At 44.3% G+C, this 23393-nt stretch overlaps 1 protein-coding gene across 1 annotated transcript in view; it reads right to left on the minus strand.

Moving 5' to 3' along the window:
- Nucleotides 1-23393, minus strand: part of Tango6 (transport and golgi organization 6 homolog) — a 172947-nt gene that overhangs the window by 21239 nt on the left and 128315 nt on the right. The window contains exons 16-17 of the mRNA XM_059264066.1: nucleotides 21814-21965; nucleotides 10014-10127 (exon numbers count right to left, since the gene is read on the minus strand). Coding sequence (XP_059120049.1) covers nucleotides 10014-10127; nucleotides 21814-21965 — 266 coding nt within the window. The remainder of the gene's footprint in view (nucleotides 1-10013; nucleotides 10128-21813; nucleotides 21966-23393) is intronic.

The raw sequence follows: 23393 nt of genomic DNA on the forward strand, positions 1-23393 counted from the left end.
CTTTATGATAATGTTTTCAGGAGGCTGGGGACGTGGCTTAGGATATGGCAAGCATGAAGACTAGAGTTAGGATCATCCGTACTCACACAGAACTGCAGACAGGCATAGGGGCCACCTAGAATCCTAGCACTCTAGAGTCAGAGACAGGGAGAACTGGCGAGCTAGACCAGCTGGAATCAGTGAACTTCAAGTTCAGCAATAGACCCTGTCTCGATAAATAAAACAGCGAATAGTTGAGAAAGGCACTCATCATCAACTTCAGGTCTCCACACACAAATGGAAACACATGTATGTGCACCTGCATAGACATGTGCTCTTGCACATGTGTGTACATGCATATATAGATGCACACACACCATACACACAGATAAAACCTTTTTCTGTCTTTTTCTTTAAAACATAGTACATTTAATAAATGTAGGGAATGGTAGATAGCACAAGTCAGAGCACAGGTTTTAAGGTCAGAAGGCCTAGTTTAAAACACTACCACCTATTAAATTATGGTCCAATGAAGTCTGCTTAATTTTAGTGAGTGCACTCATTTGTAAAAAGGAACCAACAACACCCACCCCCAGAGCTCCCAGGAGAATGAACTGAGATTAATAATATATTTAAATTTTGGGTGGGGGTGCTGGAGATAGAAGCCAGAGTCTTGGGCATGCTAAGAGGCCATGAGCTATACTGCACTGAGCTACCCTCCAGCCCTCAGTGCCACTTTCTAAAAGCAGATGCAGTATCCTTAGTCGTGGCCCTCTATCCATTGTTTCCCAGTGGGAGTAATAAAGTAAGAAAACAATGGTGTCAGAAGCCAAATCAAGTCCAAATCTACATTGAATCCTTTGGTTCAATAACTGTAGAGCATCTGAGTTCTGACACACTGTCCTAGTAGAGCCAACTGATGTCCTACATGAGGAGGGATGGGGCTGGCACATGCAATCTGAGATGACTGAATTCCAAGTAATGATGCATGACTTCCAAAATTTGAGATGACCCAGCCAGATATAGTGGTGCATGCCTTTAATCCCAGCACTTGGGAGGCAGAGGCAGATGGATCTTTGTGAGTTGGAGGCCAGTATGGTCTACATAGTGAGTTCCAGGACACCTAAAGCTACACAGTGAGAGATCTGTTGCCCCCTAATTTTTTTTTTGAGATGACCCATGGTGACATGGTGAGAACCTGGTATAAAAAATGTAATGTGCCGGGCGGTGGTGGCGCACGCCTTTAATCCCAGCACTCGGGAGGCAGAGGCAGGCGGATCTCTGTGAGTTCGAGGCCAGCCTGGGCTACCAAGTGAGTTCCAGGAAAGGCGCAAAGCTACACAGAGAAACCCTGTCTTGAAAAACCAAAAAAAAAAAAAAAAAAAAAAAAAAAAAATGTAATGTACCAAAAGTTTTAGACAGCCATTTAAACTTATTGTACCTATGTATAATATTGTACTTGGTCTGAGCCTAAAGTGATGTATACATGTATTAAACAGTGTAAGCCATCCCATTAATGTGTGTGCTTTTATGTTCTTATGCATCAGCTAAAATAAAAAATTTAAAAAATTGTAGCCATCAAGTTAATTGCCTGTTTATCCACATGGACACAATCTGACCAGTCATTACAGAATTATCTTCGGTAGAGTTTTTTAAAAGTCATTTTAAGGGGCTGGGGCTGTGATATCTCAGTGGTAGAATGCTTGCCTGGCATTTATTAGGTCTTGAGTGAGAGCTTCAGCCTTGGCAGGGGTGAGGGGAATAAAGAACAAAAAGAAAGGACTGGGGCTGTAGCTCAGCTGGTCCAGTCCTCGGGCAGCATGCACACCATAGGCCTTGGCTTCTATCCCCAGCACCACATAAACTAGACTTGACGGGGCACACCTGTTACCTTAGCACCCGAGATGATTGCAGGAGGACCAGTAGTTCAAGGTCATCCTTGGAGACATGGCAAGTTTGAGGCCAGCCTGGGCTACGTGAGACTCTGTCTCAAAAAAGAAAGAAAGGAAAGGAGAGAAAGAATCCAATCACAAAAAAAAATAAACCAAGAAAAATACAACCCCAGACCAAGATAACCAACAACCCGCTGGGACCGCAGAGTTGAGCAGGTTGTGGTAGCGGTAACGATGGCAGTAACAGTAACAGCACAGCAACATAATGACCACTAGCAATCACCTTACTGCTGCTTTTCCATGACAACCTCGAGAGTCTGGAGACTCACACATGCAGTACCTTCTCCTTCTTGGCACCTCTCTGTCACACAGATACAACAGATGTGAAAACAGGTTTAGAGAGGTTTAGGGATTTGCACCAAGATCTTGTTTAATACTCCAAAAATTATCCTTGGGTCTCTCACTGCTTTCTCTATTCAAGTGACAGAACTGACTTCTTTCAAGGTAAGCATGTGAGAAACACTGCTCCTTTGTCTTGCTGGAGCTACAGTGTGGGGGTGGGTAGAGGAGGAGAAAGAGGACCAGAGATACTATACTAGGAAGAAGCTCTTCTCAAGATGGCAGGCAGCAATAACAGATGGAGAAGTGGATGTAAAAGGTGGTAAACTGTGGACTCCTAAGACGTTTTGTGTTTCTATTTCCTGAAAAAGATAGACTGAAGTCCTAAACTCCAGTACCTCAGAACGTGATGTTGTTTAGAAACAGTGTCATTGTGAGGAAGGCACATCTACCTAAAATAAGGCCATAATAGAGTAGGGTAGAGCCTGGGATGGTTGATACTGCTTGTCAACTTGATGGGATCTATAGTCATTTAGGAGATAAGTCTCTGGGCACAGCTGTGAGGGGTTAAGAGAAAGAGCATTCATCCCTCTGTTTCCTGACTACAAATGTTCTTGCTGTCATGATTTCCCTGCCAAGATGGACACCATCCCCTTGAACCATAAATTGAAACTCCTCCTTCATGAAGTTGCTGTCTGATATTTTTCAGATCAATGGGAAAGGTAACTAATAAAGTCCACAATCCAACAAGACAGATGTCCTTGTTAGGAGACAGTAATACAGAAATGTGAATGAAATGCTGTATCTATAGGTAAATAACCATGACAAATCAAAACAGGATGCAGTGAGATTCTGCTGCTTTACCACACTCGGGGTGGGATGCTCTGTTATGGTGCCATGGCAATGGAATTCAAGACCTAAAGAGGATTTTTTTCTTTGACACTTAGAACAGTGAAGATTAGAATATCTAAAAGCATGTCAAGAGGGAGCTGTATGGAGGGAAGAGACTATAAACATACAGTCTATTATGAAATTCTGACTATGTATGACAACAAGGGTTTGTATTAAGTGTCGGTACTAACGGGAAACCTGTGACCACACCAGTCACAGCAGCTGATTGGCCGGGTGCTGCCTAGTTGACAGGTTAGTGCTTCATGCTGCCAGGAAGGTTCTTTGGTTTAGCTTCTTCTAGGGCTCTCCTATCCACATTTTTAAGGGTTGCAGAGGAAGATGTATTACCTGGACCCCAGTCAGTTATACAGAAATGTTCCTTCCGTTGCTCCCCGCATGGAGACTTCTATGCTAAAAAGAGCAGTGTCAGTGGAGATCATTCTGGGACGGACACTCATCTATTTACTGTACCCACAGTACAAAACAAACCAAATGATCTCAAAATAACTTCCAAGATAAGGAAAAAAAAAAAACAAATAAGAGGAAAGAAACTTTGCATTTGATCTGTGCTTGTTTATAACTCGAATCTGCCAGTGATCAAGTGCCACTCCCCAGTCTCTACTTGGCCTAGACAGACAAGCAGCAGGTGAACCTGGGACACAGGCGTTCTGTCTCGTGGGTGGACCACAAGCACCTTCTGTGATTAGAAAGCAGAGCACTAAACCCAAACCACGTCCTTCTTTTCAGCATGATTTTCCTTTCACAGAAACCGCTATTATGATGGCTAAGAGTGAGGATGAGAGAAGGGGGTGAGAGGCAACTTAGAAACTTAAATTACTTTCAAATCCCTTTATGCCCTAACGCCAATACACTTCGAACAGGATCAACAAAAGCTAAACTCTTATTAGATGCCTGGTGTTTATAGAACGCTAACCGTATGGACACTCGTGCCTTCCAGCTTCTACCAGTCTAGCACTGCATATCAGCTATGGTGGCATAGTCCTATGAGTCCAGTCCTCTGAGGCAGATGCAAAAGATCTTGAGTCTAGGTTAGCCTGGGTTACATAGAAACCCCATGGGATTGCTACTTTTATGTCAAGTTAACACAAGCAATGGTCATCTGATAGGAGAGAATTTCAACTGAGAAAATGCCTCCACAAGAGTGGGCTGTAGGCAAGCCTGTAGAGTATTTTCCTAACTAGTGATTGATGGGGAGGGTCCAGCCCATTATAGCTGGGGCCACCCCTGGGTTAGTGGTCCTGGGTTCTAAAAGAAATAGGCTGAGCAAGCCATGGGGAGCACGCCAGTAAGCAGCACTATTTCATGGACTCTGCATCAGTTCCTGCCTTCAGGTTCTTGCTCTGTTTTGAGTTCCTGTCCTGACTTCTTTCAATGATGAACAGTGATGTGGAAATGTAAGTCAAATAAACCCCAGATAAATCTTTCCCAGGTTGCTTTGGTCCTGGTGTTTCATCACAGCAATAATAACTCTAAGGCACTCCACTTCAAAAAACAAAAGCTAGGCCAGGCGGTGGTGGCGAACGCCTTTAATCCCAGCATTTGGGAGGCAGAGCCAGGCGGATCTCTGTGAGTTCGAGGCTAGCCTGGTCTACAGAGAGAGATCCAGGAAAGGCGCAAAGCTACACAGAGAAACCCTGTCTCAAAAAACAAAAAAAAACAAAAACAAAAAAAAGCTAGACATGATGGTCTATACTTTTTTTTTGTTTGTTTTTTTTGTTTTTTTTGATTCAGGGTTTTTTGTGTATCCCTGGCTGTCCTGGAACTTGCTCTGTTGACCAGGTTGGCTTCAAACTCAGAGATCCACCTGCCTCTGCCTCATGAGCTCTGGGATTAAAGGTGTGCACCACCACCGTCTGGCGCCTTTCTTTTTTAAACGTGTAGCTCAGGCTGTCCTGGAACTCGTGATCTTCTTCTTCTTCAGCATATCCTACCAGTGTGTCCAACCAGCTGTTTTTGTTTTTATTTAATTGAGATAGCTTTGTTATGTAGTTATGGCTGGCCTAGAACTTGCTACGTAGATGAGGCTGGCTTTGAACTTGAGTGATCCTCTTACCTCTGACTTTGGGGCTGAGATTACAGGCATGTGACACGAGGCCCAGCTGCTCCTTTTTCCTATTGTATATGCGGCTGGTCTCCCTTGTTCATGGCAGTTACACCTTTTAAAGCATGCGAGTGCTGAATTAGAGGGTACTGACGCTCTGCTTCCACTGGAAATACAAGGTAGGCTCTCACAGCCTTGGTTCTGCTAAAGCATTTACTTTGTAAGTACTTACTTTTTATTTGGTTTCTCGAGACAAGGTTTCCCTGTATAACAGCTATAGCTGTTCTGAAACTTGCTTTGTAGGACAGGTTGGCCTTGAACTCATAGAGATCTGCCTGCCTCTGCCTTCCAAGTGCTGGAAATAAAGGTGTGTGCCACCACTGCCCAGCTGTAAGTTCTTTGGGGAAAAAAAAAAAGACAAACAAAAAACCCCTCTGTTCTTCACTTAGATTCCATCTTCTAGTTTTGGCTAAAAAGACTTCTTTTCTAAGGTCCTTACAGTATCACATGCCTCATCAAATAACCTGTCCCTACAGTAAAGCCAAGAAAGCAGAAAGTCCTATGCACACAGTGGGCCCTTCAAGCCTGCACTCTCTTAAGAATCTGCCTGCATTTTGGAGCCTACTACAATGAGGGGACACCTGGCACAGCCTTGAGGCAGAGGGAGGCTTGGACCTGCCTCTATTAAATGTACCTCCTCATGGGAGGCCTTACCTTCTTATAGAAGGAAATGGGGGGTGGGGTGAGTAGGGAGGGGGAGTTGAGGCGCAGGAGGAGGGAAGAGGGGGATCTTTGGTATGTAAAATGAAAAAAAAAATTTTCTTAATTAAAAAAAAGAAAAAAGCCGGGCGGTGGTGGCACACGCCTTTAATCCCAGCACTCGGGAGGCAGAGCCAGGAGGATCTCTGTGAGTTCGAGGCCAGCCTGGACTACCAAGTGAGTTCCAGGAAAGGCGCAAAGCTACACAGAGAAACCCTGTCTCGGGAAAAAAAAAAAAAAAAAGAAAACAGAACCTGCCTGCTCCTCGTCCCTCTCTCGGGGGGCTGTTCACTGGACTGACTGTGTGGCTGCTATCCGAAGACGTGCCAGCTTCACAGGACAGTGCTCAACTTCTACGCCCTAATTACTGCCTCTGGACCAGATCTATGAACAGGTATACTCTAAACATTTATACTACATAGAATAAATGAGTCACTGGGCAAAGATCAAACTTGGGAAGAGAGAAGTAGTTACCACCATCTCTTTATTCTGTTGCTTAGCTCGTTTTTTTCTGTGTTGAGAAGGCCTATTCTTCACTTCGAAACCAACACAAGTTACAGGTCTGAACATGCCATGCCTCCTCTCCTGGGTATTCCTAGTAAATTTGTTTTTTTGTCAAGGTAAGGTAGATAGGAGTTTAAAGAAGGTAATGTCTGGCTATATACTGTAATGCTGTATATTCAACGAATAGACTCTAAAGCTAAATCAAAGAAGAGACATTTTTCTTCAGTAAGACAGTGAGTGCAGATTTTGTGTTGACTACTACAAAATAACACTCTGGCTACTTCCGAATGGGAATGAACTAAAAACTACCTCATCATCATCAGAGGCAGTGATGGCTCCCCACAAGAAGCAGATGAAACCCGGCACTGTCTTTTGGCTAGCTAAGCTGTAGCTGGAGAAATGGTGATTAGCAGGACAGAAAGGAAAACCTAAAACTTCACCAACAGAGTAGCATTCACTTCAGCTGTTCCTGGGGGCAAAACAGCTCCAAAGAGAAATGTCAGTGTAAGCTTTGCAGTTATCTCCACTCCTCATTACAGTGGCCCCAGTTATAATCACAGCTACGATTACGAGATTTAACACACCTGGTCTCAAGGATGCAGTAGGGGAGAGTCAGGCATCCATCTATCCCATTTCCTTCCTTCATCCACTGAGTAAGCACAATTCAAAAATTTCAGTGAGTAAGGACTAGAGGTGTGAAGAAGAACAGGAGAGGCATTTTCCATTTACACTGCTTTTTGAAAGTGACAAAGATCTTCAAGGCCACAGGTTAATTCCTGTTTGGTGAGGCAAACAGCGTTGCTTTCATTAGCTACATACAGATGTGAGACACCTAGATAAAGTTTCTTTCTTTTATTTTCCTTTCTTCTTGTCCTCCCTCCCCCTGTAGCCCATGTTAGTCTTAAATTTGGCTATGTGGCCAGGGTGATCTGAACCTCCTGCTCCCAACTCCTGAGTGCTGGGATTATAAGCACACAACAGCACACTCAACTTTCAGAGTTCTTGCTTCAGCTTTTACTGCGCTAACCGATCATTTTTTTCTCTAGTTAACACACGTATATTCTCATTCTCTTTTATTGTGTGTGCGTACATATGTGCATAGTGTAACACATACTCAGTAAGGATGCATACACTAAGAATTTTTTTCTTTTTTGATATTTGGGATCAAACTTAGGGCCTTTAATTACTAAGCATGAGGTCTACAAGTGAGCTATACCCCATGTCCAGAGTTTTATAGATTCTTTTTATTTGTGCAGACAATTAACTTGAACTCCTGACTCTCTTGCCTCTAGCTCCCAAGTTTTGGGATTACAAGGGTACAACACCACACTGAGCTTAGATTTCTCTTTTAAAAGTTATAACTTATATTTTAAAATATTTTATTATTTATATTCTTTTCATTTGCATGCACATGTGTATCTCTGTGCATGTGCCTGAGGAGGTCAGAGGTATGTCAGATCTGCTGAAGCTGGAGTTATAGGCAGTTGTGGGCTGCCTGATGTGGGTGCTGGGAATTAAACTTGGGCCCTCTGCAAGAACAATATATGCTCTTAACTGCTGAGCCATTTCTCCGGCCTCTTAAGTCAGCTTTTATTATTAAGGATTTACATAAACGGTGGTATTGACTAGGGACACAGTTCAGTGCAGACTGGAATGAGTAGAGCTCTAAGTTCAACCCCCAATTCCAAAAAGAAAAACTGTAACAAGAACAACACAAGGACCATGATATATTTACTAGAAGCTTCACAGATTTTGTTGTTGTTTGAGATGGGTTCTTGCTCTTAGCCCAGGCTGGCCTTGAGCTCATGATCCACCTTCCTTGCCTCCTAAATGCTGGGATTATACATATACACCAGTACGCCTAGCCTAAGTTATTTTCTTGAGTGGAAGGTGATTGAGTCCAGGGCCTTTCCTGTGCTGAGTGCCAGGCAAGTGTTAGACCACAGAGCTATATCCCCAGCCCTGTAGATCTTAACAAAGAGGGAAAATACAGATGTTTCTTAACTCTCGTTTGTACAGCAGATTCTCAACAAAAGCTGTGTGTATCCTACAGCGATTCATTTAATTCTGTGAATACTGGTGCACATGTTCCCTATCTCATCAACAGACAAATAGGTGAGAACTCCATTACTGCACAATTCTTCCTATAGGAAAGCCCTTGTGACTCAGCTAGACCAGTCTTCCCTACTTCCTTTGGGTCACTATTAGTCACATCCCAATATTCATTTCCTGCCATCTTTCTTGCTAACTAAACTTTGATTTTTGTTGCGAGCAGAAATGTGCCAGCTAAATGCAGCATCCGGACACCTTACAGAGGGGAGTAGTTAGGTGAGCATTCTGGCTGACGAATGAAACAAAGTAAGCTGGGGGATGATGCTAGAAAACTGTCCCCCCACAAAGGACCTAAAAATGCCTAGAAGGTCTTTCTCTCCCCTTCCGTCTTTCTCATTTACGTCAGTGCTAGAGGCCATGGCTACTGCCATCATGCTGCAGTCAGGAGACAAAGGGCTGTGACAATCCCAGATCCACTGGCCTCGCTATGGCTAAGCAGCTAAGAAACACACGGTTCTTATGACTGGATAAAAACAAATCCTCACTTGTCGAGGCCACTCTAGTCAAGCTTTTAGAACTTGCAAGTGAACATGTTCGTGCCACATGAGCTCATTCAAGGCAAACCTTACCCTAGACAAGGCACATGAGAAGTGCAGCTGAGGGTGACGGACAGGGATGTGGCTGTATGGAAACTCAGCTGCCAGGCTGAACAATAGCAAGTAGGCATTTATGGAGACAGCATGGCTGTGCAAGGTCGGAAGGGATAACTAAGAGTGGCTACATGTCCAAACAGGTATCAGCAACCTGATATGGTACAACACAAGCAGGAATAAAGCCTCTCTGTGCGACAGAACAATCACTCTCACAATAGCTTCCCGGAGGTTTGGTTAAATACTGATGTGCAAGCCACAGATGAGTCTGTGGATGCCAGCAAGTGAATTATTAATGCAGATTCTAATCTGAAATCAGCTGGGAAGGCGGTTCCATTAGAAGCAAGAGGGAAATTAATTTTGAGTTCATTCAATCTTAGCACACATTTGGATTCATAAACTTTCTCCCTTTATTGACCATACGATGGGGAGAGGTCCAACCAAACTCACTTGACGGAAGGAAGAAAGTGTGTTTTATACCACAACAAAATACGGATTGAACTCGGAGCTGGAAAGGAAGTCTCTTAAATGAAGCCTCCCGTATGAACAATGAAGTGAGTCAGAAAGACAAGCCACCCGAGCTCAGGCAGCAGAGCAGGGTGAGTGTGCTCCAGCTAGCTCACCTTGGAACTGGCCCGAGACTCACGGCCAGGACTCACGGCCTCTGTAAACGTGTGTGGATTTCCTGCAGCAGTTCCTGTGCAGGTGTCTAATGCATTACAGAGACCCTTACTGAAGACGCAAATGGTACCATTTTCTGGCCAGGAAAACCCTGCTGACCAACTCCTATCTAAGAAAGAGGTTTGAGCGGGACCTGTACAAGGAAGACTGGATACCAGAACAACACAAGGAAGGGAAGACGCTCGCGGGGCGAGGCACGCTTACCTCAGTTGCTTTCTGGCTGAGTCCCCGAAGCAGCAGCACAACCACGTGGACCGCGGCTCTGCGCACCTGAACGTCGCTGTCGGTCTTAGCCACAGCCATGAGGCAGGCTGTCACCTAGGAGAGCGAGGGAAGAGGTCAATAGGAACCAGGATTGTATAACTATGTGGCCTTTCAACTGCATTCCTCCTCTCAATTACACACTCCCAACAGCAATCTGGCTTAGAAACGGGTGGTTTAGTTTCCTCATGTCCAATGAAGAAGGTGAGATCAATGGTAGAGGTCCTGAGATAGCCAAGATTTTTTGGAAAAGGTCAAAATCTGGTTTGAAATCCAGGGATGAACCAGGGAGTGGGAAGGCATAGATGTCTACAAAATACGTATTTCAGAAAAAAAGGCAAGACCAAATGCAAGTATTCCCTAAAATCAGGGAGAAGGTGTTAGGTGCTCATCTTTAGGAACATCACATCAGAGGAAGGACAGATGGGTCAGAGCAGGTTTTAGGGTCTGAGGACCATGAGGCTTAGCGATGGAGTTGCCGAGTTCCTGGGCTGCCATGAGATGGGTATGCCACGGATGACAGTCTCAGCGCAGGGTTAAGAGGAGAGAGGCCCTCCTTTTCCTGCGCAGGTCACCCAGTCCTTCAAACCTAGTGTCCATTCTAGGAAGTCAGCAGGGCTGGTTTTAGAAGCTCCTTGCTTGAGTCGCTTCCTTTGTGAAACAGATCTTTCAGCACCCAGTACTTTCAAAGACAATTCTATCTCAGAAAAGAAAGACTAGAAATTCCTTGCAAACATGGTGTCCTGTGGGCCAGTGAGATGCTCAGAGGGCACAGGTGTGAGCTGCACAGGCCTGTGACCCAAGCTCTTTCTCCAAAACCCTTATAAAGGGGAAGGAGAGAACTGACCCCTGAACACGGTCCTTTGACCCTCCCACTAAATAAAACATGGTGCCATATACACAGCTAATAATTACATGTCCTAAAAATGAGGCAGTGCGGGGCTGGGGAGGGCTCTGTCAGTAAACTGTGTGCTGTGTAAGCATGTGGACTGGAGTTTGAAACTGGTACTCACACAGCAGAAGAGGAGAGATGTGAGAGGGAGGGAGGGAGGGAGGGAGGGAGAGAGGGAGAGAGGGAGAGAGAGAGGGAGAGAGGGAGGGAGGGAGGGAGGGAGAGAGGGAGAGAGAGAGAGGGAGAGAGGGAGGGAGAGAGAGATTGATTCTAAACCCACCGGTGGTTCCTCATAAGCACAAAGATACTCTAAAACTTCAATAAGGAGACACCATTAACAATAACAAGATACCTTTCTGAGGCACTCATGCAAGGCTTAAAAGGAAAAACATGACTTTTGTGTGTCACATGGCAATAACAAGCTGCGAGGATGTCTAAATTATTCAATTGGTTTCTCACATAGTTTTGCTATTAGGTTTTCATTGTGTGCTTGTATTTCTTGGCCAGCAATGGAGGGAATTCTAGCCATGATAAGAAAATAGCCAGATCGTGTATTAGAAAACATGTATAAATACTTATTATTTTCAAAGGATGGGGAATACAGGCACAATGGGGAAACAGGCTTGTGTAGAAATTTTAACGATGCAGGTTGTATTTTTCACAGCTTTCAAACAGTTGGGCAGAGTTCAAAGTGTCTAATTAATCAGTGATGGCAGAGAGATTAGAAGAAGGAGGCTTGTTCTGAAATATAATTGCATCTGTGATGTGCTGGCATTCCATCAAGTTGTGCATCTATTAGACAAACTAGCAGTTTGAAAGGGAAGAGAAATCCCAGAGAAACTGCAACCCACTGGGAACCGTTGTTCAGTAAGCTACCTCTCTGCTTTGGACCTGGGACCTCCAACCCTAAGGCCAGCAGGGGCAGCTTCCATGCCCCTGGCACTAACGGCAGAAGCATTTTAGTCCTGAGGAATTCCTTGGGCCACCTCCAAAGAGGCAACAACATAATAACTACCTCCGCTTTCAAGCTTAGTATTTACAAGGTAGGAAGTGAAGGCAGAGAGACAAGTTAGAGCTGGGTTGTAGTCTTTCCAGACACATGAAAGCTTTCCTTACTGGTCTCATAACATAGGAAGCCAGCCCAAAGCAACGTCACAAGCCGAGGCTCCTGAGCGCTTGCCCATGCCTTTCAGGCTGTAGCTTGGGTTCCATGATTCCGGTTTGGGAGACCAAGGTTCCCATTTAGCATCCTAACGGTGCCTGCCTTTGCCTCCTCTGTTCCACCTCCCTGTGTCTCAGCTCTCTGTGCAGGCCTGGTTTTGACAATTAAGCTACAATTTGGATATCTAGGGAGAAGAATCCTGTTTGGAAAAGGGCTTTTCCAGCTGGGCGATAGTGGCACACACCTTTAATCCCAGCACTCGGGAGGCAGAATTTCCATGAGTTTGAGGCTAGCCTGGTCTACAAAGTGAGTTCCAGGACTGCCAGGACTGTTACACAGAGAAACTCTGTCTTGAAATGAAAAAAAAGAAAAAAAAAAAAAAAGGAAAAAGGCTTTCTCTTCAAAGTTAGTTCTTCGATCCCTATGCTATCTTGAAGGTACAGTGGAAAAAACTGTGCTCCTATAAGGTTTCTGGGGTGGCCTGCTGATCATGTACCATTTGCAAGCAGCTGTCCAGGACAGTTAGAAAGAGGCCTAAGATCAGAAGAGGCCAATGCACCTTCCTCTATACCTCTGTCATCAGGACCACATTCTATTAAATGGAATGGCTGTTCAAGGCAGTAGGATTTGTTTGTTTGTTTGTTTGTTTGTTTGTTTTTCAAGACAGGGCTTCTCTGTGTAGTTTTGGTGCCTGTCCTGGCTCTCAGTCTGTAGACCAAGCTGGCCTTGAACTCACAGAGATCCGCCTGGCTCTGCCTCCCAAGTGCTGGGATTAAAAGTATGAGCCACTGCCGCCCAGCTTGGCAGTAGGATTTTTGTATGGCCTTGTGTATGTCATCTAAAGGTCAGAACAGCATTCATGCCCAGCACATACGCTGCTTTCCTGCAGGCTGGTACTCTGGGCTTCTGCCTAACCCTAGAAGTGGGGAGACTGCAAGGCTGTCACCTTCCATCTGTCTAATCTGAACAAGCTACTTCATGGCTAGTCTTTCACCTCCAACTCCAAGGACAGACTCAACATTGCCTTTCACCTCTAATAGGCATGGTGAAGCACAGATATGATGTAAGGCCTTTACTAATTTATGAATTGGTAGAATATTCCCAATTCCTAAGTTCTCCTACAGGACAGGAATCCATTTTGTATTAATTCTTGGTACTTGCCCTGAGGGTCAATGTACCTGTTCTAATAAAGGACACTGCTGAAGGCTTCCTCTTCCCAGGCAGACCCACGGAAGCCATATTCACATCTGAAAGTCATACAGAAGGGAAGATGATGGCTGCTTTGGAAACATTAGTGGCCAGTTCAAGAAACTGAACATTTCACAGGAGCCACAGAAATAAGCAAAGTCATCACCCCCAAACTGCTGGCACATATCACATATAAGTAAGACTTTATAAATAAAGACAATAAAACGGCAAGATTACCAATAACTGACTTTGGAAATTCCAGGAAGGTAGTTACTAGAGTTGAGACATGCATCAAGAAAACATGACTTCAACGTCCCAGCGTCTCTTCTTCACCTTCCCTACAGCTTCGTTTGTTAAAATTCAGTTGCTGTGCTAACGTGTCTGGAACTAGGTCCACTGGTGAACTATGAACCAACAATTATTATGAGTCCAGCTTACTCACTTAACCTACCAGGAAAGGAACCACAACAGTTACCTGAGCTTCTTCAAGGTCCCCAAAGCTCATCGCAGGTACCCTGTCCCGTACCCCTAGGAAACTGCACTGCTGGTGGGAAGGCTCATGATGAACTAAGAGCATGTGACGGTTTGAATGAGACTGTCCCCACAGACTCTGGCATTTGAACACTTGGTCTCCAGCTGCCAGCACTTTTGGGAAAGCTTAGCAGGGGTGACCTGGCTAGAGGAGGGACATCAAAGGGGGCAGGTTCTGAGTTCTCATCCTTCCTAGGTGACTCTCTTTATTTTATGCTTAAGGTTCAAAAGATGAGCCTTGCCAGATGAGGTGGCACAACCTTTGATCTTAGCACTTGGGAGGCAGAGACAGACAGATCTCCATGAGTTTGAGGCCAGCCTGGTCTACATAGAGAACTCTAGGACAGCCAGGGCTACATAGAGAGACACTGTCTCAGAAAAAAAAAAAAAAAGGAAGAAAGAGAGAAAGAAAGAAAGAAAGAAAGGAAGGAAGGAAGGAAGGAAGGAAGGAAGGAAGGAAGGAAGAAAGAAAGAAAGAAAGAAAGAAAGAAAGAAAGAAAGAAAGAAAGAAAGGAAGATGTGAGCCTTCAGCTTCCTGTCTTCCTGTTCCTGCCATCATGTGTTCACTCCACCACCATGGACTCTAGCCCTATGGAATTGAAAGTCCAAATAAACTCCTTCATATATAGGTTGCCTTTGTCATGCTTTATCACAGCAACAGAGAAGTAACTAATACCAGCAGTAACTCTGTACCAGATCTCAGAGTTCAAGCATGTGGAATTTTTGGCATTCATTAACATAGACTGTTCCATAGCCTTGTCACCTGGGGCACATCTTATTTGCTGGATTAAGGACAGGCCTCTTCCTGTGGTGACTTAAATCACATCGCTTCACACAGTGATAAAGATAAAAGCCTATCAAGATTTGGTTTCAAGCAGCACAGTGCTTAACATGAACAAGAAGCTGTAGAAAAATGATAATGTACTCTAAACAGGCTAAATCCTGACATCAACAAAGAAGAAAAACTTGAATTTTTAGTATGAAGACGGTGGAAGAGCTGAACCCATACTTTCTTTCCCTTCCTGCCAGCCTACACCATATGAAACCCAGTGTCCCCAAATCTGGACAAATTAGGACAGCTCTCTTCAGATGCCACAGCTAGAAGAGCAAATGTCCCCAGAGCAAAGGGCATCAGAGGAGGCTTTGATGGCTAGTTCAACTTTCTAACAAAGTAGACTATGGATCTGCTTGTCCTCTGCCTTCTTAACACTTATCAGTGTGACTTCCTTCCCTAACACAGGGTCCCAGCTTTGTTCGAGCCCTGTGCTTGGTCTCCTGAATCATCTAGTCCTGTCCACTGTAGACTCTACTGAGATTTCTTGACAGGAAGAGTTTTCTTCGTGTACTTCAATGTTCCCAGCACATGACCAATGCTCAGGAAGGAGAACTGTGGCATGACAACATGTCAGGCTGCAGAGCAGTCTCTTCCAGTTAAGTTCCTTCTCTATCAGCACTCGAGGCTAGGGACCTCTCAACACCAGGCTTCAGAAGCCTTCATTAGATGCTGAAGAACTAATCAAAACATCACAGTGATCTGGAATAAATTAGACCACTGCATTTCTTCTGCTGTCTGTTCATCTCACACAAAGGAAAAGCCCAAAGACTTTGCAAGCCCCATGTGGCCTGGCCACTACCTTTCCAACGCTGGCTCCTACTACTCTTTCTCTTCCTCCCCCCTCTGCAGCCACAACCTACCTGGAACGTTATCCTCCAGGTACATGGATCACCTCTTCCCTTACATCTTCGCTCAGATGTCACTCAACAGAAAACTTTGCTTGTCCATCTCATTTGTGTCCAACAACAAACTGTCTCTTCTCTCACCAGGTGTAACTTCCATCGTGACATGAAAAATTTATTATTTATCTACTGTGTGCTTCCTGTCTCCAGAATGCTAGGTCCATGAGGACAGAGATTTTTTTCCTGTGCTCAAAGCTTGTTCTCATCATCCAGCACATGGATTGGCTGTAGGCCCAACTGGTACAGAGTATGTGTTCAAATCATGTCTACTGAATGACTAACAAAATGAAGACCTACTTGCTGTGGGATGGTCTGTATGTCAAGTGTGTTGCTAATTGGTCAATAAATAAATCACTGATTGGCCAGTGGCCAGGCAGGAAGTATAGGCGGGACAAGGAGGAGAATAAAGCTGGGAAGTGGAAGGCTGAGTTGGAGAGACACTGCCAGCCGCCACAATGACAAACAACATGTGAAGATGCCGGTAAGCCACGAGCCACGTGGCAAGGTACAGATTTATAGAAATGGATTAATTTAAGCTGTAAGAACAGTTAACAAGAAGCCTGCCACGGCCATACAGTTTGTAAGCAATATAAGTCTCTGTGTTTACTTGGTTGGGTCTGAGCGGCTATGGGACTGGCAGGTGAGAGAGATTTGTCCTAACTGTGGGCCAGGCAGGAAAACTCTAGCTACACCTACTAAAGAACTGGCAGCTGCTGGGTGGTTATGGCACATGCCTTTTATCCCAGCACTCAGGAGACAGAGGCAGGCAATTCAAGACCAGCCTGGTCTATACAGGTCCAGAACAGCCCAGGCTACACAGAAAAACCCTGTCTTGAACTAACCCCCACCCACTCACACAAAAAGAATTAGTTATCTCTTTCATTGTTGAAAGCAAACACCTTCCAGAATCTACGTAGGGAGTAAGGATTTACTTTGGCTCATGGCTTAAGAAGGAATATGGGAAGGCACGGAGATAAGAACATGAGGCAGCTGGTCACATTGCATCTGCAGTCTGGAAGTAGAGAGGTGAATGCAGACATTCAGCTTATTTTCTCCTTTTTCTCTTTTTATTCAGTCTGAGACTCCAGCCCATAGGATGGTACCACTCACATTAAGAGTGAGTCTTCCCTTCTCTGTTAAATCTCTCTAGAAACACCCTCATGGTACCTCTGGATGTATCTCTAGGGGATGATAAATCCCATCAAGTTAACAATGATGATTAACCACAAGTTTACCTTTGTCAACAGATATCTGCCTGTCTCTGCCTCCCCAGTGCTGGGATAAAACACATGTGCCACCACGCCAGGGTAACGCATCACTTTTAAACCACAATATTCCACCTTTGTCCTCAGAGGATCATAGCTATCTCATAATGCAAACAGTCAATTCATCTCCAAAAGTCTCTAAACTCTTAACAGTTCTAACATTATTCAAGTCCAAAGTCTCATTTAAGACAAAAGGTAATCTCTTAACTGTGAGCCCCATAAAACAAAAAGCAAAAACCATCCTTCTGGGATATAACAGCACAGGTTAAAAATTTACATTCCCATAGGGAAGAATGAGGATATCCAGAAAAGACCAGACAAGCAAACCTGAACCTATCAGAAGAGAACTAAACCCTAGCTCCCCATCTGGCATCTTGGGACCCTTAGTGACATCGTGTGGGCTCCAGTGGACTCAGGAAGCCTCCACCCTTCAGTTCTATTACATGCAGCACACAAAGCCTCTCTCTCCAACTGATTCTACTCTGAGCCTGCAGCTTTTCTTGGTGGATATCCCATGGTCCTGGAATCTCCAACATCATGGGTTTCCATTTCAATTTTCTTTTCTTTTCTTTTCTTTTTTTCGAGACAGGGTTTCTCTGTGTAGCTTTGCGCCCTTTCCTGGAACTCACTTGGTAGCCCAGGCTGGCCTCAAACTCACAGAGATCCACCTGGCTCTGCCTCCCGAGTGCTGGGATTAAAGGCGTCCATTTCAATTTTCAATTCCCCTTCATAGTTTTTGTAAGGGCCTGTCTTCACTGCAGGGAATCTACCCCTGCCACACACTGCTGAGCTTCAGTGACTTTCTGAAACCTTGGTGCATCCCCATGATTGGTAACTTGCATTTTGCATGCCTGCAAAACCAGCACATGTGGATGATGCCATCAAGTGCTACTGCCAGCCTGAGACCCAGAATGCCCCTTCTATGCCAGTTGTAGTGGCCTCTGTGTGACCTTGGCAGCTGGACCTTGGAAAGAACTTCCCTATGTGGTTATTCTTGAGCAGTCTAATAAACCACATGGTCAGCTTTATCACAGCAAAGGCCCCACTTCTTGGTACCAATCTTCTATATTAGGTACTTCTCTTGCTGTGACAAAATCCTTGACAAAGACAAACCTAAGGGAAGAAGATTTACTTTGGCTCAGAGTGTAAGAAAGGCTACAGTCCATCACAGCAGGAGGAAGACGACAAGGTCATTTACCTCCACAGTCAGGAAGCAGAGACAGATGAATGCTGGCACTCAGCTTATTTTCTTCTCTCTCTCTTCTCTCTCTCTCTCTCTCTCTCTCTCTCTCTCTCTCTCTCTCTCTCTCTCTCTCTCTCTCTTTCTTTCTCTCTCTCATTCAGTTTGGGGCTCAAGATCATGATTAGTGCCACCACATTCACAGCAGGTCTTCCCTTCTAAGCTAAATCTCCTAGAAATACCTTCCTAGACAAAACAAGAGGCATATCTCTAGGAGGCTCGAAACCCTATCCAGTTGATAATGAAGATTAGTCATCAGAGTGGAACATATCTGTAATGCAAGTACCTTGAAAGCTGAGACAATCTCAAAAACCAAGGGCTGGGAACACAGCTCAGTGGGAGAGTACTGCCTAGGATGTGCAAGGTTCTGGGTTCAATCCCCATCACACACACACTTACCCCCCCTCCCCCCAATCAAAGATCCTCCACTCTTTCCACGTTAATGGTCTAAAATAGTCTGACTACAGAAGGGCTCAATGGGTAAAAACACTAAAGCTGGCAGGTCTCCAAGCATGTTCAAACTTGTAGTCCACCTCAGGTACCTGGTTTGGCACTGATGACAAGGCAAGTGTGGGATGCTACATAAGAACATTTAAGAGGAGGAGGCAGAAATTATATGGGAGGGAAACACCTAGTTTTTCAAATCAGAGGGAATATATTGCTGTCTGAAGTTTTTCTGCCAAAATCAGGCTCTATTAAAGTAAGAGCTGCAAGATCTTTCCTGCCTGTAGCTTTAGTTTCAAGACACAAAGGCAATCTTCTAAGTGAGCTGAAAACATTGTGAGACAATACAGAAAAAATGGTAAAAGGAGTGAATCCTGGAGCTAACTACCCACATTCAAATCCTAGTCCTGCCATGTGCTACCTGCATACCTTGACAACTTATTTAGTCTGTGCCTCAGTTTCCCCTGTTAGCACTAGATTGGTTGACATATGTAAGGTATTAAGTGCTTGCTATTATGACTATCTTTTAAACATGTAGGAACTAGCCTTCCCAGATAGATAGCCATACTCTCCTCTGCATTAGCTATCAATCAGCTAACACAGTACCCACTCCATGCCAAGAACTCTGCTAGATGCTAGAGGGTATGAGAAAGCAGATGAAGAATGGTCTGAGGTTTGGGGATGTAGCTCAGTAGGAGGATGTTTGGCTAGGCATGTGCAAAGCCCTAGATCTGATCCTCAGCACGTAAGTGAAGGAAGAGCAGGAGCAGGATAACAATGACTTGCTCTTCCCTTTTTATGTTTACATCTTATTAATAATCATGAAAAGTTTTTGGGATAAATGTAGTCCAAAAGTACAGGTCTCTAGAAGTGGGGCAGCAACCTATGTTCATGCATCAAATACAGAGAGCAGCCGCCTAGCCATGTGTGGGGTTTAAATGAAAATGGCCCCCATAGGCTCACAGAGAGTGGTGCTATGGTGATGTGGCCTTGTTAGAGTATGTGTGGCCTTGCTGGAGGAAGTGTGTCACTGGGGGTGGATTCTGAGGTTTCATTGCCTCGCTGCTCATCTCCATCAATGTTACCATCAGCCTACTCCAAATGATCAAGACCTTCCTTAGAGAAAAGCCTAAACACAGAAAGACAAAATGCTTATAATTTTCAAATACCACCTCCCCAGAGAGAGCTGGTGTGATGGCTAATCTTGATTATCAACTTGAGGTACTTTAGAATCAAAAACTCTGGGCCTGTCTGTGAGGGATTTTCTAGATTAGGTTCACTGAGGTGAGAGGGTGGCCCATTTCTCCGGCTGGGGTCCCAGACTGAAGAAAAACAGAATCAAAGCAAGCTGGGCACAAGCACTCTATCTCTGCTTTCCTGACTGCAGATGCCTCACGCTCTGCTGCAGTGACATCCCCGCTCACATTGTTAGCCTGTGCCCTTACTGGGAGCCAGAATACACCTTCCCTCAGTGGCTTCATCAGGTATGTTCCATCACAAAGAAAAAAGTAACTAACGTGTAGATTTCATCTTTTCAGAACACTTATTGTTTACCTCACAGTATTTCGATTAATATGTACATTCTTTTCAACAATTTATTATTTAAAATGTTTTTTTTTTGTGTGTGTGTGTGTGTGTGTGTGTGTGTGTGTGTAGCACATAAATGCTTGCATGCCATGGTGTGCATATGGAGGTCAGAGGATAACTTGTGGGAGTCAGTTCTTTCTTTCTACTGACTGTCCTTCCTGGGGGTTAAAGATCATTAGGCTTTGCCAAAAGCACCTTTACCTTCCGAGTCATCCCATCAGTCAACTGTGCACACTCTTTACCGTCCAGCTCCCCTTAGAATAGCATCTCTATGAAGATAAGAATCACTGTGTATTTTGAAGAATAAGATGTATTAGGAGAAAACTGCTTGGGCATGTAGTAAGCCCCCAATAAAAAACTGTTGAATAGATCATTACATGAAGCACAAACATCACCTCTAGATCACTGTAACAATCCTACATTGTAGGTATTTTAATCCCACTTTCAAGATTAAACAAACAAACCACTGAATCTAAATCATTTGCTCAAGTGAACATATGAAACAAATAGGGAAACTAAAGGCAACAAATCATGATTTCAAACATACAGATTAACAGGGAATCAATTATTAATATGATCCCAAAGGACTCTTATGTCCTACCATACAGCTACTAGCACATATATGTTTATGGATGTACTATCCACTACAGCTAGGAAGCAGACACACCCTAGATGTCCATCAAGAGATGAATGAGCTGGGCCAGGGTGGCGCATGCCTTTAATCCCAGCACTCAGAAGGCAGAGGCAGGAGGATCTCTGTGAGTTCCAGGCCAGCCTGGTCTATAGAGCAGGTTCCATAGCCAGGACTACACAGAGAAACCCTGTCTCGAAAACACAAGAGAGAGGGGTGGGATGAGTGTGTTACAAATACACAATGGGAAAAGAAAGATGACATCATAACATTTGCAAGAAAATGAGTTGAACTGAAAATTATTATCTTAAGGGAAGTATCTCACATTTAAAAAGACAAATACTGCATGTTTTCTCTCATATGTCTGATCAAATATTTTATTTTTATATATGTGTCATGTGTGTGTGCACCCATGCATGTGCATTCTCTGTGTGTGTGTGTGTGTGTGTGTGTGTGTGTGTGTATGTGTGTCTAGAAATCATGAACCTAGAAGAGGGACCATGAGAGGTAGAAAAGGACTTGGGGAGGGTTCAGAAGAGGAAAAAGAAGAGGAAAAGAGGAAGCCACCGATACACATGATCTGAAAGGGGCGAATGAAGGCGGGAGGAAGGGACTGGGGACAGGGGCAGGGACAGTGGACTAACAACAACAAAGGATGCATGAAATCTCATCATGAAACCATTACTTTGTATACGATCTAAAAATCAACAAATAGCCGGGCGGTGGTGGCGCACGCCTTAATCCCAGCACTCGGGAGGCAGAGCCAGGCGGATCTCTGTGAGTTCGAGGCCAGCCTGAACTACAAAGTGAGTCCCAGGAAAGGCGCAAAGCCACACAGAGAAACCCTGTCTCGAAAAACAAAAAAAAAAACAAAAACAAAAACAAAATAAAAATCAACAAATAAAATTCAAAAATGAACTGGAGAGGTTAAATGACTGACTTGTCCAGTCTCAGATGGAGGCAGTAGCAGACAGAAAAGGACCACAGATCGATCTCCTGACTCAAGATCCAACTTAACCACAGTCTCAGCAAAACAACTCTGGGGGATGGAGTCAATATACAGCACCTCATGGACCACGGGGCCCAGCAGGAAGTCCAGGCGCTGGCACAGCTCTCCCAGGTTGGCTAAGCTGCTGGCCCTGTGCGCAGCATCTGGATCCTTCACTCCCCGCAGGAATGTATGGATCAAAGGTTCCCGGTATTTTGAGACCATGTCCCCTGTAGGAAAAAAAAATCCTTTAACATTTCAGCTCTTCAGTGAAGGACTAGAGATATAACCACGGCACACTGCATGACGCCTTACTTTCCAGTGGACACAGAGAACCACTAAAAGTCATGCTGAGTGCTGGGCATGGTGGGTCACACCTGTAATACAACGCTTGGGAGGCTGAAGAAAGTTCTTGTGTTCAAAATCACCTTGAACTCCACAGTCAGCTTCAAGGCAGACTGGGCTACATACTGAGACTTCTCCCTGCTAGATATGCTAATGTTCTTTATATATAAAAGTTAATAAAGCGTCTTTAGCCTCGAAGAAGCCCCAAGTTTAGATGGTGGGCGCAAACAGACAAGTGCTAACACTGTGGTCCTAATACATTCCATGCAGTTCCATGTCTCACTCTGCTCTGTTAACATCAACACAGACTCAGCCACAGTCTATTTTCAGCATAGAAAAACAGAACATACTCAGGGCTGGGAACGGAGCTCAGCTAGTAAAGTGCTTGCCTAGCATGCCCTGGGTTGAAGTCCTAGCACTGGCCAAAACTCAGTATGGTGGAGTCTTGTAATCCCAGCACTCAGAAGAGGCAGGAAGATCAAAAGTTCAAGATGATCCTCAACTACATAGCAAGTTCAAGGCTAGCTGGGACACATGAGACCTTACAAACAAAAGTTGTTCAAAGAGTAAAGAGAATAAACATGGCTGAGATCAAACTTAGGTTGTTTGACATTTAAGTCCTGTAATATATTGCATTTAAGATATTGCAACTAAAAAGAAGATAGACTCTTCTACTTTTCTCACAGTATTTTTGCTTCTCTGGAGTTAAGAAGGGGCTTGCTCATTCTGCAAAGTGTAATACAGATCCAGGGTTGGGTTCTAGTTTGATCTCTGCTCCAATTAATAGTGTGACCTTGGGCAATACACTTCCCTTCTTTGGACAGACTAGAGATGAGCATGAGCCAGTGAGACAAGATGACTCTTCTGATTATAAATTTGTAGGTTTGTGAGTCATTTCATTTAGTTGAAGGGGTATGAGAGCTAAGAGTCCCAGGAAAGGGGCAACACTCACAAGCTCTGTAGTTAAAGGAAGGAGGTTCCTTGTCAAGAAGGAAGGCACAAGAAAATAAAAGAAGTCTGGAAATACAGACAGAGAGAAATTGCAAGTTAAAATGAGTGAACATGGAGCTGGAGAGATAGATCAGTAGTTAAGAGCACTGGCTGTTCTCCCAGAGGACCCAGGTTCAATTCCCAGCACCCACATGGCAGTTTACAGCTGTCTCTGACTCCAAGATCTGACACCCTCACACAGATATACACGCAGGCAAAGCCCCAATGCACATAAAATAAAAATAAATAAATTATTAAAAAAAGAGTGAGCATGAGAACCAAATTAGTGGTTAATAATACAGAGACTTAAAATCAAAATAAAT

Source organism: Peromyscus eremicus, chromosome 5 (genome assembly GCF_949786415.1).
Source record: "Peromyscus eremicus chromosome 5, PerEre_H2_v1, whole genome shotgun sequence".
In the NCBI taxonomy this organism is placed as follows: domain Eukaryota; kingdom Metazoa; phylum Chordata; class Mammalia; order Rodentia; family Cricetidae; genus Peromyscus; species Peromyscus eremicus.